The following is a 15,789-nucleotide window of genomic DNA, read 5'->3' as shown; positions in this document are numbered from 1 at the left end:
GGCGATTCCATTTACTGGGTACTAAAAGAGGTTATCTTTTCCTTCTGCCTTTCTCTCGGACTACGAACTACAATTTCAATGTCTTTGCAGGATAGCTATGTTTGTTAGTTCAAGTAGACATAGTTTTTTTTGTCCAAAATGCGGATCTAATACTTCTGTATTTGTCATACTCACCTCTGATTAGAGTCAAATAAATGTTATGTTCAAATATCTATTGGTTAAATTCATCAAAACCCTTTCTTTTGTGCATTTTATTATGCGACTGTAAATGGTTCTTTCAAGTGATGACAATTTCTTCAGCATTGTTGAACAGTTAAATTACTGAAACGTTTAATCGTACACGCTGAAGTTTCTCGACTGGCTCACTGTCTGAAATTGAGTCAGGATTCACTTACAAATACCTTTACATTGTATATATTTATTTCATATGCGGTATACCATATATCATACAAAGTCCAAATGTAATCTTTGCGCTCTCTGAATAAAGACAAAAGGACACTGGGCATAACATAAAGCAAATAAGTTAAAGAAAGGAACATGGGTCCTAGGCTAAAGCGCGCGAGAACTGCTCGGACAATATAAAGAAAATAGCAGCAATGTTAGGGAAAGTGAACGTAATATATAGCTATATTTACAATCACAAATGCACGTTGCATAGTCTCTGTACAAGGAATACATTATTACAGATTGTACAAGTCACAGTTTAAAATGACGAAAATGTAAAAAAAAAAAAAAAAAAAAAAACGAAAGAAAGAAAAGAAAAATATAAGATCTTGCACGACGACTCCGACTTCAGTTCGACTTTGTTTTGTAACATATTTACAGCAACTAGTCATTAAATGTGTATTGTGAATAAGATACCTACAAAGATTTCAGTGTAGCCTGTGATTTTCCTCAAAAACCTTGTGAAAAGTGAATCTGAACTTGAATTTTTAACTAAAAAGGCTTGAATTCAAAGCTCCTTATTTATCGTCCCAAGACGCCTTTCTCTGTTATTACAAATAATAATAATAATAATAATAATAATAATAATAATAATAATAATAATAATCCATGCGAATTTAGTCAGTAATGTCGGCTTCATCGAGATAAATGATGAATAGATCATAGAATGATGGAACATCCAAAGTTTTCGGAAATATCAAGTAAAATCAACCTTGGCCTACTGAAATAAGTCCGTAGTTTACAACAATGGGTTCCCAGAGAAATACTGCAAGCGGTCTCTGCTTAATTTCTTTTCTTTCATTCTGCGATTTTGAAACCATATTTTCACTTGTCTGTCAGTAAGGTTTAACATTCTGGAGAGTTGCAGCCTTTTCTCCTTGTTGATGTAAACGTTAAAGAAAAACTCTCGTTCCAGTTCGCGAATCTGAAACTTGGAGTATGGACATCTCTTCTTCCTCGTGCGGGGGGCACCTTGGAAATAATGAAAAGGACAGTGAAAGGTCATTATCTTGCAACACATTGATGAAAAATAATATGCTGCTAAAATACGACAAAATGTACATGGGTGTCGTTTATTCACCAAATGACAGCGTGAAGTCTAAAAAAACATAGTGTGCATCAAAAAATGAACTTGAAATTGGACGTAGAGGAAGAAAGCACAAGTATATTAAGCTTCAAATAAGATTATGTTTGGGTGGTAATGGATCATAAATAACACGAAAAGTGGACGCTTGAATCTACTCGTAATTAGTGTAATAAGTAGGAGAGAATTATCTAAAGGAAAACCCAGTTAATATGCATTTCTTCCATGTTTTGATTTCTGAAGCTAACAGGGAACTGCCCTTAAAACAATAGAAAATAATTTAACAACAAACAATATTCCTGGTATTGCAAAGATATTCCCCTATAGATATTTCCCATAAAAGAGCTTTCAATTTTCTATGTAATTTAAAGTAAATTACTGGATTTTACAAGACATAGAGTGATGTACCGTGACATTATGAAACAAAACCACAATACCAAAAATGACGTTTTAAGAGTTACTTAGATCTGGTTTATTTAGGAGACGTTTTTTTTTAAAAAAAAAGAAAACACATTTTTGTTTATTATTAACATCGGGCCTGCAGCACAAGCACCACGGCTTTTAAACTAAGCTATTGTTTCTTTGTTCCCATAAATAACGCATTGAAAACGACAGACAGACAGACAGAGAGACAGAGAGACAGACAGATAGATAGATAGATAGATAGATAGATAGATAGATATATAGATGCGTGCTTAACACATAACGAGTCGCCACCATTGTGTGAAATGCATGATATCACAACAGGACTTGGACCAAGACATGGCTAATATGCATGCAAGCTGCTAAAAGAAAAAAATCACAGGACGCCAAAAGTTGTGTTCTGCCCAATTGATTTTTACTCACGAGAGCCCAACAAGAAAACCTCCTAAAATGCCCAACGCAAGTTCATGATCAAAGTTAGCATTTGTCACAATAGCGCGCTCTTAAAATTTCACAGACTCTAGGATAGCAGCGTCTGTGTATAACATCCCCCTTTTTCAAAGCGTGTTCCCATCGTAAAAATTCTTTTCGTTGAAGGAAAGAGCTTTGTAGGTTATAATAAAATCCTTTGAATGCTTATAAAACTCCACATAAAATCTGACCGACAAAACACCGGGCTAATCCCTTAACCTTTCCCTATTTACAGCTTTAGGTACCTACTCGAATGGTTGATTTTGCTTGCGTTGCCTTCCTTTGTGCCTGAGGAGCTACACGAGCCCGAATTTGTTCTTTCTTCTTCGTCTTCGGCGTCCTTTTCTGGCTCTTCCACTCCCGAAACTGCGCTGGGTTGCTGGGACGTGCTCTCGAGTTTAGTCGTCTCGCTCTTTTGTAAACAATGGTCTGACTGATTGTCAGTGCCACAATACGCCGTTTCAAAAAAGCGATCAAAACCTTGAGGCAGCACGTTGTTTTTCCCGACACTGGAATAGAAACCAGTAGATGGGTGGTTAGAGCTAGGATGGTGGTGATGGTGGTGGTGGCTGTACACGCTCTCGTTTTTCATGAGCATTTCTGTCATGGTGGATGGCGGAAGACAGTCCCTGTGCACCAGATCCTCTCCGGAGTAGCACGTCGCGTAGTTAGTTCTGTGGTGCCACTTGCTGGAAGGATCCAGGCCGTAGGAAACATCTCGTACCGGTTGCACTTGAGACAAATTTGTAGTGTAGGGGTATGTAATTTGCCGCGAAGGCCCTTGCGGAAGAAACGAAGAAACGGTGGAAAATTCTGGGACGTAGTAGGTGCAGCTGGGGAGGTAGATATTGGAGGCACAGCCTGTCCTGTCCCCGAACTCAGATGTCCGGTCTTTACGTGTCTGGGAGCAGAAGTTGCTCAGATTTACCGAGTTAAACATCTTTCCCCCTGTACTCCTTTGCCTACTATAGATAGATGTTTTGGATTCGAGCTGCAAAAGGAGAAAATTTGGGAAGGCGAGATGACGCGCAATCCGTCTAAGTCGCCCTGTAACACGTGATCGAAAGTAGATATTGTCATATATCAATTTGGAGCACTTGGATGCGTAGGAGTGGTTCACTTAGGTGAGCTCTAAGAGATTCAAACAATTAAATTTTAAAACAGCACAGGAACACGAGGAATATGAGTAACAAATTTCTGTTCTGTTGTGTTTAAGCAGTTTATGAGAATGAAAGGAAGCATTTATGTTCTATTTATAGGAAAGTCGGAGAGCCTGTATGCTAAGTAGCAATGGGTTTAGGATTTAATGAGGTAAGACGTTTTAATATTTTCTCATATTTCTATTATTCTGGAGTGGCCTAAAACGTGAACTTTTAGATATTAGAGAAGTCCACCAATTTCGTCTTGATGATTTAACCCACGCTAACAATAATCGGCTATAGCTAGTTTTTGTCAAACAGTTAGCACAGTCAGCCAGTTTTGATAAATAGTGCATGGATGGATGTTAAATGTTAGCTCCACCCTGTCTTTGCATCATTTTTGTCTGAAATAGCCTACCTAAATATATTAATCTGCATTTCTTTGGTAACAGGACAAATCTAGTTATGTATCATTACGTAGCTTGGAGTATAATCATGAATGTGAAAACATCGATCAACTTACAGTTGACACATAAATTTAATGTCTGAATGGTTTGAGCAGTGTGAAATGACTCTTTCTTTTGAGTAATTACCAACTCACATTCTGTAGCTTCTAGAGAATGTAATTGTTTTATTACTGCTTACATATAGGGCCTATTTGTGGCTGTCGAATATAATATTTTTTCATGTTTTGTGTTAGATTGGTTTCTATGTATGTGATACATTTCTAAATCAATGCGAAGCAGATAATAAAACGATAATGAAACATAACTGTGTTTTGCCCTCTTTCTCCTGCACTCCACATATTGCCTATAAGTTAAAACAATCGTTTCCTTGTATAGGTTATATTACTGTGTCATTTGAGTATACGTTAAAACATGATATCTGACCCACCATTTTTATACTGTTTTACTCGGTGTCTTATTTACACAATAAAAGTCAGTGTTGTTGGTAGAGTATAAGAAGCAGATCAGGGTAATATTGAATTTCTTGACAGATATACCATATGTAGGAATATCTTTATGAATAGCCTAGGTCTCTTTTATCACTCTGTCTTTCTTGAAGAAAATTCAAGTATAGCCAATTCCCAAAATCGGCTAAACTTTTAATTTAAAAAAAAAGTCTCTTATTAAATAAGCGTTAGATTTATGGATTCTGGAATTATAAGATATTAAGCTATTAAGTATAGATCCTCAGTAAAGGGCAAAGTAAATACAATTTTATGATTTTTTTTTTATACTCTCATGCAATATTTTGATGTATAGCGTCTCACATATATTCAGGAACATGTAAATAACATTTTTTATGACTTTCGAAACTTTCATTTTTACAAAAAAGGAGAAGAAGAAAAAAATTATAGTTGAATATAGTCTTTTAATTCCAATGTCTCAAAGTGTAGAAGGTCGAATTGGCCTCAATCGCCCTGGAATTATTATTTTTTGTTTGTTTAAATTTAAGGTTGTCTGTGAATATCATTTGTCTTTTTCATGATAAATAACTGATAGAGTAAACTGGTAAATGTCATTAAAGCATTAGTGATACACTACGTATACCAAAATAAGTAACTAGCGACGCAGCAATACCTTATGAGGCTAATATATATAAGGTTATACTTAGTCACTTTTTATTTTTTAAAACAGCAGTGTTTGCTATTTTTTTTATTCAAGCCATATATTTCGAATAAAAATGTATTACTCCATTAGTCATATGATGCAGAATTATATGAGAAAAGAAGCAAGGGTATAATCAGGACTTTTTACATTCAAGCAAAATCTCATAGATTTGAAACGTTTAAACTGTTTAGACTTTTTACATTTGAAAAAAGGTAATGAATATATGTTTATTGCCTCTTTTACAAAGACAAAGGGTGGTCGTGCAAGATACCCGCATCCAAGTACAAAGAAGCCAGACAGCTACCCAGACGCAGCACTTGAATTTGACCACTAAAATTCTTGATGCTACCACCATAAAAAGCGCAATGGGCGAAAAAATAAAGACTTTTGTTTCACAAAAAAGACAATAACTAAAGCATTAGTAAAAGAGTTTTTTTTAATTGACTTTTTTTATTCATGTTATGCAAACAAGAATGAAAGGCTGCGCAAAAACTTTTAAGTTTGTGTATAATTTTTCCTTCTCTTTTTCTTTTTTAGAACACGTAACTGGTAGCGAGACTGAACTAGAACTACAGATAACATATTAGTAAAAGCTGGTGATGGCAAAAAGATAGTAAAACTGAAAGTCAAGTTGTAATCAAATAAACATGGCAACATTAAAAATTCACTAATAACTGAAAGAAAGCACAGGATTGTTTTTCATACTACGCAAACACAAAGGGATTCTACGTAAAGGTTTATGTAGAATTTTCCTTCTTCTTTTCTTTTTTGGAACCAGTAACTAGAAGTGAAACTGAACAAAATCTTCATATAACATGACTAGTAAAAGCTGGTGATGGCAAAAAAGGATAGTAACAAGTAATAACTCTAATAATAAAAAAAAAACACCGGTTGCACCTGGCTGTTGCATTAGATTGACTTATCCTCGAATTTAAACAATGAAATTCTATGGCATACTAATACAATTTCGTTATCTTTCCACAAAATTAAAAAAGAGCATATGATTAAGCCAGGAGAATATTGCGTCGAGCATCGCTAGTTTGCGCAACTCGCAACACATGTCGTGCAAAAACCAAAAAAAAAAAAGAATTATGTATGTGTTTCAAATGTACGTATGCTTTATATTATCTCATATTGTTTCCCTCTCGCAGTAGGACCCAGAAGTTCAAACAAAGACTCAGCTGTTTCCCCTCCAAACAGTCACCATTTCCTCGCAAATGGTCAGCCCCTGCTGGAGATTTGGCAATTGTGGACACTGTGCACAATTTGAATTGAACAAACTGCATGTCCATGAAAAGGTCCTTTAAAGTCTTCAGAGCTACCGAGGACAGAGGTGTTGTAAAGGTTTGCCATCCTCTGCTTAAAACCAATGCTATTAAGCACCACAGGTTTTACGGCTGTTTGTGGATTCTAAGCAATGTCACCCTCAGTCCATAATTAAAACCTTAAAATGTAAGGTTAATCTAATAATATAAAAGCTTCCTTTAAAAAAAAAGACGACGACGAAGAAGCGCATCAATTCGAATTTGCATGTAGACCAATATGCAGTATTACTGTTTTCCACGATTTACATTATCTTATGCGTCATGGTGCAAAAAATATATACAGACACATGTATACAGCTTCAAATATTTAAAACACCGACCTGTGCCAACTCCAAGTAATTATGCACTGCCTGAGAGAGTTTAAGTTTGAAAACAGAACTAAAATCGGAAGCAGTGTCACATATTACTGTCCCCTCATGGCCTAGATAAATTTAATTGGATGTAAGTCGGGCTGTTAAACCCCACTGCATGAGCTGTGAACACTGTAAAGGAGCAAGAAAATGGTTCTTTTATCATTTTTTATTTATTTGGTGTTTTTTTTTTAACTGAAGTAACGGAGAGTGCACGGAGCCTTATAACACACACACACACACACACACACACACACACACACACAAGAGTATCCAGTTAATCCAGTTATTAGGCTCTGCAAATATACATATCATGTATGCGTAATAACGGGTATTATCTGGCTGAAATTAATTTTGGGTGGGGCATGGGACACTGAATTTTGGGTTGATTCACTGGACATTATAGTGTTATGCGTTTTATTGTAGCCGTAAGGGCTATGTCGAGTATTTAAAAAAAAAAAAAAAAAAAAAAAAAAAAAAAAAAAAATTAGACATTTGACAACTAAACCAGAAAGAGTGCCAATGTACCGTAATAGTGAATGGTTTTCTAAAAGTTTTCAAAGTTTTTTAAGTAAAATTTAAATATTTTAAAATTGTATCTTACATTTAAAGTTATGGCATAGGTGCGCGCTCTCATGTCTGCGCATATTGCGCGCATGATAATTAGTAAAGAGTCACGACGTGCTGTAATTGTATGTTTTTCCTACATTTCTACACTGTTAGAAAATTTAGAACCTTAAAACTTCAATGTTTTTTTTTTCGGTTGTACTTTTTTAGGAGTGGGGGGACCCTCAAAGGGTCTATATAAAACCTTTCAGCAGAAGGTTTCCCTATCAGAACTAGGCTCTAAAACTTTTTTTTTGGACGCTATAATCCTTTAATTATCCAATGGCCCATTAAGGATCCCGTGAAAGCTTTTTTCTAAGATTGTGTATATATGGTAACATATAATTTTAAAATGTTTGCAAAGAATTGCGATTTATATAACGGTCTTATGTTATTATTATTATTATTATTATTATTATTATTATTATTATTATTATTATTATTATTATTATTATTAGTATTGTTGTTGTTGTGCTCGTATGACATTTATTAAAGATGTCCAGTAAGAAAACTTTTGTAAAAATGACGTATTCACGACCATTTAGCCTAACGGTAGCTAATGCATACTGTGCAGAGGTTATATTTTATGTATTACATATATTTTTTGCCCTCACTTGTTATACTTTTAATAAGATAGTAATTTAAATATTAGGTTATTGAGGCACGAATATTAGCCTAAGCTCCTAAATAAATAAATACTATTTTATGCCTCCGCAGTGTAAATGAAATCAGTTAGAGATGCGCCTTGATGCGCCAATCCGCTTCTTGTGCCATCATCTGTGTCCTTGCTTTGGCTAATGTTTATGTTTAATCTTGCATCCTAAAGGCTCCCAAACGCAGAGACTCCTTTTAGGTTTTTCAAAGGTCAGCTGTTTGAAGTCACAGATGAAGCTAAACGAAAACAGTCTTGTGTTAAAATGAAACGGGAAACAGTTATTGGCTAATGCGCGCTTTTCTTAGTGAATGATGTTAACTGAAATGATGACCATGCACATCCTAGTTAGTCTTATTCTAATAGTATGCGAATGCAGGACCAGTACAGGCTGTCGCTACCAACAGAGTCAGACATAAAAAAAAAACAGGAAAGTCTGTGAAGTGTGTGTATGTGTGTAACTATTCATATACAAATGCAACAGTTAAATTTTGCATACACCCAAACGATGACGGTTGTGCATGCCTTTCATGTCATTTGAAGTGTGTACCATACTGGATACTTGCAATCCATGTAAGGTGCACACTAACTTGACCTTCAATTTGTGCATTGCTCCCGCCCACCAAAACGGGCCTACGGCAGAAGGGGTGGGATCGAGACTCATCCTCTTCCTGAATTCTAACGCTGGCCGTTTTGCACTTCTGGCAATAAAGAATACTGGCCACAGGTTACAGGATAACACGTTTTCTTTTTCCACCAGCAACAATTCGTTAAGTTATTTAATAAGCATTTAAAGAATCTTTTTATTGCAGACGTTATTGTGATTCTACCCTCGAATGATACGCTCATTCAACAACCGGTACATCAAAGTGCTTTTGCAATGCCTGGTTAGCTGAAAGATAAGCTGTGGAAGCGGAGACATGAACGGCGTTGTGAGAAGCTCCTGAAGCAGCAGATCAAGCACGCAGCAAGTGAAGAAACTGACTTATTAAATAATGCATATTCTACCAGAAGTGCAGAAGTAAAGACGCAAAAATAAGCTAGTTTACAACCGAAACTTCTCCTAATGATTCTTATCAAATATTATGTTTGTAGAGATTTGTCGTAATGTAAACATGAAAGTAGCAAGCCAAATAAATCTAGAATATGTGATTCTTAAAAGGTTTTGATGCAGTTTCCACCCGAGTGCTGACATGCCCCACCCTTTAAGCAAAAGTAGCTTTGCATCAGTTGACATTGTTTACAGACCTAAAGATTTTCACACACTAATGATGTTGGATAATATCTTCAATATCTTTAAGAAATGTGTTAACGACAGTGGAATTTAAGAAATTTTAAAAAAGGCCAGAAATTGCACAAAGAAAGGAATAACAAGCACAATAATAATAATAAGAAGAAGAAGAAGAAGAAGAAGAAGAATGCGTCTGAAATGCGTTCCATATTATACTATTCTTTACTTATAGGAAAAAATAAATTATCATAAATAAATAGAATTAGCCAAAATTTAATTACAATTAAGTTCATTAAAATAGTCGTAGGTGGTACATTTCACTAAATGTGTAGCAATTTCTCGCAATAGCTAAACATAAAAACACCCGGCTAAGTAATTAACGAATTTTCTTTTCCTTTGTTTTTCTCTCTCTCTCTACCATACAGCAGTGTAGAATTTGATCCAGAGAGGTGAGAGGGCGACCCGGGGCTTTCTTAGACCACATGACAACACAAGTTCTGTGTGAAGGGCACGGTCTGAGCCTCAGACAAACCCCCATAAACAAACTGAACCAGGCTCAAAGTCAAAAACGCCGCAGCGCGTAAAGTGTCATTGTATAGGTTGAAGCTCATGCTTTTTAAAGGAAGCAGCCATGTGTCTACTTGACATCGATTTAGACAGTAATACATCAAACTTAAGACAACTTTGGTTTTATACTATGGCAGAATTTTAACAATTCGCTGATCTCATGAAACGAATGTTGGACGGAGTAGGCCATCTGCCTGAATGAAAGTAAATTTGAAGAAACATGACAAGTAACTTACCACAACACTTCATTACGCGATCCAAAATAATTTTAGTGTGCAGGCTTAGAACTGCGAATTTAAGAAAGCAAAGAAAAGAGGGAAGCTGGTATATTTTAGTCGCTGAGTAGCTCCTGAGTAGCGGTGTATACTCTCCACGACGCGCCGGCGGTGAAATTCGGTTCCAGAAATGTAAACTGACCAAGTATACTAACTGGCTCTTTCCGTAGTTGGGCCTAAAGTTCAAGGAGCGAATATCCCCTAGGTGGATACTTTTACTCGGTGTGGCAGAGTACCGAAACTCGAAGCCTAGATTGTCTGACCTACTAACATAAAGATCATAAGCCACTCCAAGGCTTTAGTAGGTAGGTTTTATTTAATAAACTGTATAGCCAGATTAAATATACTTAGGAGAGGTAAGCAGAATTCAAAGGTCTTTTTTAAAGCATAAATTAGAGCCACCACGAAACCCGTTTAATTAAAAGCAAACTTTGGCTTACAAATTAGATACAGGCCAGTTCTGTCGATATGTATATGAGCTCTACTTGGGACACGGATATAAACTTAAACCCCAGAACACGTGTATAATGGTTTTATCCATTTTGACTCGTATATCAGCAAGAAGATGTTGAACAGGAACAGAGAAGTTTATAGACTTTATTTAACAGAAACCTTGGGCTACACATACATCAATACATTCAAGAATTCGCAGCGTTATGTACAGGACAGTCTTAGATCTCAAGAGGAATGCGACATAAAAATAGAAAAATGGGAGAATGGAAAGTAGCGTTAAATATGTGATGACACATTTTCCACAGATTCACGAAAGAAGGTTTCAATGCAGAAATGATCTACAAAAATATGAGTTGCATAACAACCCGAAAAAAGGAAAAGGTAGCACCGATGAAGAAGTGGCTTATTATTATCATTATTATTATTATTAGTATTATTATTATTATTATTATTATTATTTGCAATAGTTTGTTTTAAAGCTTAAATATCACGGTACGATTCTAACCACTTCTTTTTTCACAAGATTAAGACATTCCTTTTCTCTTTTGATAAAGTGTCTTTAAAATAATACATGCTCAACACTGAAACGTAAGAGGCGCTAACTAGTACCATAAATAACATGCAATATATGCATTGCGTAATATCAAGAAATCAAGAAATTATATTCTTATCAGATTTCTTGATATGAAGCAATATCTTCTAATAAAAGGATGCCTTCGCTTATAGGGAATTGGGAATATGTTTTTAGCATCGTGTGATGTGTTCTTAAGACTGATCAGATACTTTATCTTTTACCCTTCACCAAGGTAGACTATAGTAACTGACAATGAATCATGCACTTCCCTCCCAAAAGCATTTTAGAGACTTAATTAAGTTGGCCTACTTATTTCTAAACTTGGATCAAGGGACATGCAATTATGAAAGAAATTATTCTCCGTGCCAAGTCTGTGGCACGACCTTTATTATAAGGATTATAAATAAACTTATCAATAGGAGTAATGTAGAAGTAACAACACGGTGTTACAAAATACACAGACATACCAACATAGTAATACCAGACTTATACCAGCACAGTTATATCAGTCTTAATACCAGTCTTTACCAAGTCTGACTTCAGGTCGTGCCTAAAAGCAATGAAGTTGAGAGAGACAACATGGCATCGATCACCTGGCAGAATTTATTCCAGCTGCGGTATGGTTTTGAAGTCTCTCAGACCTGCTGAAGCTCAGCTAGTTGACTGACTTTGTGCCCATGACCGTGAACGTGCCTGAGAACACGTGGCGCGAGATATGGTTTTCATGATTTTCCGCTCCACACTGTTTTTAGGCTTCTTCCCCTTCCTGGTTGCAGAGATCAGCATTAAGGATTATGCCCACTGAAGTAGTAAGGTTCGTGAAAATATTAAGTTTTTTTTTTTTGCAGTGCGGTGGCTATTAAGGGCAGCAACCGTTAGCGCTCTTCATTTAGGGCCTCGCTAATTATTTGTTTCCATGGAGTATGGAGTAAAATTACTTCTGAACAATGCGCAAGTAGATACTGCAGAATTTTTGTAATTTTACGAAGTAATAAATAGCTGATACTATTGACAGTACATCTCACAAAGCATGTTTAATTGCCAGTTAAATACAGGCATATACTTTCGCTTTGATTGAATATCTCACAGCTTAACTTTGAGTAAATATCCTATATAACTTGCAATATATTGCAATTCGAAGTGGAGAGCAAAAGTGGCCAGGTCTCTTTCAAATAACGCATGTTAACATACATTTTCTGAACCACTTTAATACATATATTACAAAAACAAAGTGTAATATCAACAGAGCTTTTTTTCCTGTTAACATTTGGTCGCCTTCCCTGAAATAATTTCTGCTTTCTTATGAATTTGCTATTACGCAAAAATGCATAAATATTAAACCAAAAAAATAAAGACTATTGAGAATAATACTGAGCTGTTTTAATATTACCCACAGTGGATGATTGGTGTGGTGCTACTAATAAACGACTGCTTAAAAGAAGGTTAAGGCCTGTTCCCTCAGCAACAGTCTCTTCTTCTTCATTCTCCGATTCTGAAACCAGATCTTAACCTGTTGGTCACTAAGGTTCAGCCGGTCTGACAACTCCCTCCGCCGTTGCCGAGTGATGAATTCGTTTAGCATGAACTCGCCCTCCAGCTCAGCCAGCTGCAGTTTAGAATAGGGCTTTCGTTTCTTGCGAGTCCGGGTGTGCATCGGATACCAAGGGGCACCTAGAGGGGGCAGAACACAGATTATGAGAATGTAATACATGCCAAAAAAAAAAAAAAAAACATTACTGTCTAGGAGCATCCCAATGCCATGCAAAGTAGCAATCCTTCAGGTTAATATAAATTGGTTAATATAAGTTAATTGTAATATATATAATGCGCTCTCAACATATACCAACGGCGTACCTGTCAGCTGAAGCTAAGGCATCAACAGTCCAGGGGCAATGCGTAAACAATATGATTTTTTATATAAAGGTTAACCATCAATTTATTTCTTTCACGTGACTTCTATTTCCACATTACAAAGATAGTTGAGTCTTCCTTGCAAATAACATATATTTAGTATTTTAGCATTACGACTTTAACTCATTACCTGCTGCACAAGTCATTAAAACAGAAGGCTCTCTTTTGGTTCACACCTTGGCTTCCACATTTCTTAAACCCTGAGATTTGGATTAAATGCCAGAAATTACTGCTGAGCTATAATACTCATAAAAAAATCATAAATAAATAAGAAAGAAGAATCTAAAATACAAACAGTGGCATGGATATTTTAAGATGTTGCATTTACTGTGTATGTAAATAACTGAATGCTATAATGCTGGTGAACTTGGAGCATTTTAGGGCAGCCCCTAGTGGCGCTTATCCACCACGCAAGTATGCTGCAGAAAAATCAGTGCATTTGACAGCTTATCCACACGTACACTCCCTTACAAAAGTTTGTTAGAGCAAAATCTTTGCTGGTGTACATACTCTACAAATGATTTACTTTTGTACTTTTTTAACTGCAGCTGCATGTGACCACCCACCTCCTCCTGTTGAGATATTGCTCGTGTGATTTGAGGGCGATATCAGGGTCTGTGTATCGCTTGCCGAGCTTTTTCCTCCATCGTTGAGCACTGAGGAGCTGGAATCGGATTCGAGAGACTGACAGGACGGCGGGTTTGGGGTCAGATGTTCGGTGCCATAGTCATACTTGGTGTAGGTACTACTGTTGCCCATCCCATTGTGCACCCCGTGATCTGATGATACTGATGTTCTCTCTTCTCGTTTTAGGCTGACTGTGCCGTCCGAGCAAGCCTCTCTGTTGCCGCCGCTGCCGCCATAATAACATTTCTCGTCCGGTCGGGCTGTTTCAGCACAAGATCGGTTGAAAGAGGGATTAATGGACAGAGGGCTACCAAAGTAGGACTGAGGATATCCATTGCACGACTCCGATGGATTCCACGGGAGGGAGCACACATTGTCCCTTCTTGGGTACGAGAGAGACGGTAGCCCCGCCAGTTGTCCCCCTGAGGCTCTAAAATTCGGGAAGTAAAACGTATCTCCAGTGTGGATGTTTACCAAAGGTCCCACAAACCCAGGATTAAGGAGATTATGCTCGCCCATTTCCGCGGGCCTGACCAACAGCTTCTAGTTTATTGCAATCTGACATTTAACGTAGTTAAACCTGGAGATGCACCTGATTGGTCATCTCCACGTCACGTGGCGGAGCTTACTCGAACTCCAGAAGGTACCACCCACTTGGTCTATTTTAGACAAAACAAAACATTAACTTCTGTGTTACGGGTCTTTATATGCTTTTTAAAAATACTATAAAATTCCGTATTAAAATGTAGACTCTTGTTTTTCACTTTCCTATATCTGCAGGTTCCAAACGGGTTCTCCCTTCGTTCTCTCGAGTAAAAAATATAGTACCATTCCTAGCCTCGTTTAATATCTTTATAACCTAACAAATTTATTTTAAAACTTTTTTCATACGAAAACTGTTGATTTTTGGGAACGGTGAGGGTGCTGATGACATTTTGTTTTCATGGAAAAATTACGATTGAATTCAGTGTCATATAAAGCTTTGATGATCCACTTTTACAGGCTTGTTTTAGAGAAAGACTGATGCTCAGCGCTTCACTAACACTCGTATTTACTGTAACAGGGTCAGCAGGTTGAAACCGTTGGCTCAGTAAAATAGGATGATATTCTATAAGTTTTTTTTCAAGAACGTAACCTATATTTCAAATAATATGCCCTCGCACACCTCAAATGAACAACTTTAACAGATTCCCTCTATAAATACTCGGAGCCAAACTGTGGGAAGATTATTACACATCTCGCAATTCTTTTATATGAACTTTACAAGCTAGCAGAGGGTATTTAAACGATTCAGCGGTTCCAAACCCACCACACTAACTTAATTGATAAATAATTTCAAACACTTAATAGGCCGGGGTAGTTATACTGCCTTCGCTGCAACCTAAGATTATACAGAAATTTCATAAGTATATAAATATATATATACATGCATCAATACGAGTAGGTCAACAATAAGATCAGCTATTTAGATATGATCAGATATTTAGATGTGCACAGTCTATTGGCTGCATAAGGTGTTAGCTGTGTGCTGTATTATTAGGCTGGGTGGGTAACCTTTTTTTTCTTCAGTAATATGCATCTACCATTTGTGTGTTTGTGTCTGAGCTGTCCATGTGATCGTGTGCATCTGTAAGGAGGCAGCTTTGTGTTGCTTGTTAAGATTTGCTGAAATTACACATTTTATTTTAAAATGCGAACCACATTTCATTAGCGGTTTTATATAACTTTACGTAATGTAATTACACGTAACAGGATGCCTTAGGTAACTTGTATGTCGCTTATTAGTTTTATGAGCAGCGATAGACTACGTGATAAGGAACACACAAAAATAAATTTACTAGAACATTAGACGGTCATTGTCTGTATGGTGACGTTTCACAATTCTTTTGCAAAGAACCAAAAATAACCTAAAAGCAACTGCGCCACAGGCATAAAATATAGGGTCAGTGTAACATGTAACTAACTGAATGAAATGAAAACGTGCTATTTTGCAGCTATTGTTTGTCTCGACATTATACTGTACAATTAATTCCCTGAGTCCAAT

The 15,789-nt window shown here is 36.5% G+C and overlaps 2 protein-coding genes and 1 long non-coding RNA gene across 3 annotated transcripts; 1 reads left to right on the top strand and 2 right to left on the bottom strand.

Moving 5' to 3' along the window:
• Positions 1-402: 402 nt before the first annotated feature.
• On the bottom strand, positions 403-3,466 carry hoxc11a (homeobox C11a). The gene is made up of 2 exons (XM_026920335.3): positions 2,672-3,466; positions 403-1,416 (listed from the first exon to the last, which is right to left on the bottom strand). The coding sequence occupies exons 1-2, from the start codon at positions 3,360-3,362 to the stop codon at positions 1,184-1,186; spliced, it is 924 nt and encodes a 307-aa protein (XP_026776136.3). The 5' UTR covers positions 3,363-3,466; the 3' UTR covers positions 403-1,183.
• Positions 3,467-7,957: 4,491 nt separating this feature from the next.
• On the top strand, positions 7,958-14,072 carry LOC128320759 (uncharacterized). The gene is made up of 3 exons (XR_008304343.1): positions 7,958-9,078; positions 13,667-13,856; positions 13,932-14,072. It is a non-coding gene; the product is annotated as an uncharacterized LOC128320759 (long non-coding RNA).
• On the bottom strand, positions 10,764-15,592 carry hoxc12a (homeobox C12a). The gene is made up of 2 exons (XM_026920252.3): positions 13,685-15,592; positions 10,764-12,878 (listed from the first exon to the last, which is right to left on the bottom strand). The coding sequence occupies exons 1-2, from the start codon at positions 14,262-14,264 to the stop codon at positions 12,640-12,642; spliced, it is 819 nt and encodes a 272-aa protein (XP_026776053.1). The 5' UTR covers positions 14,265-15,592; the 3' UTR covers positions 10,764-12,639.
• Positions 15,593-15,789: the final 197 nt, after the last annotated feature.

Source organism: Pangasianodon hypophthalmus, chromosome 16, assembly GCF_027358585.1.
Source record: "Pangasianodon hypophthalmus isolate fPanHyp1 chromosome 16, fPanHyp1.pri, whole genome shotgun sequence".
NCBI classification, from domain to species: domain Eukaryota; kingdom Metazoa; phylum Chordata; class Actinopteri; order Siluriformes; family Pangasiidae; genus Pangasianodon; species Pangasianodon hypophthalmus.
This window is presented reverse-complemented; position numbering and strand designations above follow the sequence as displayed.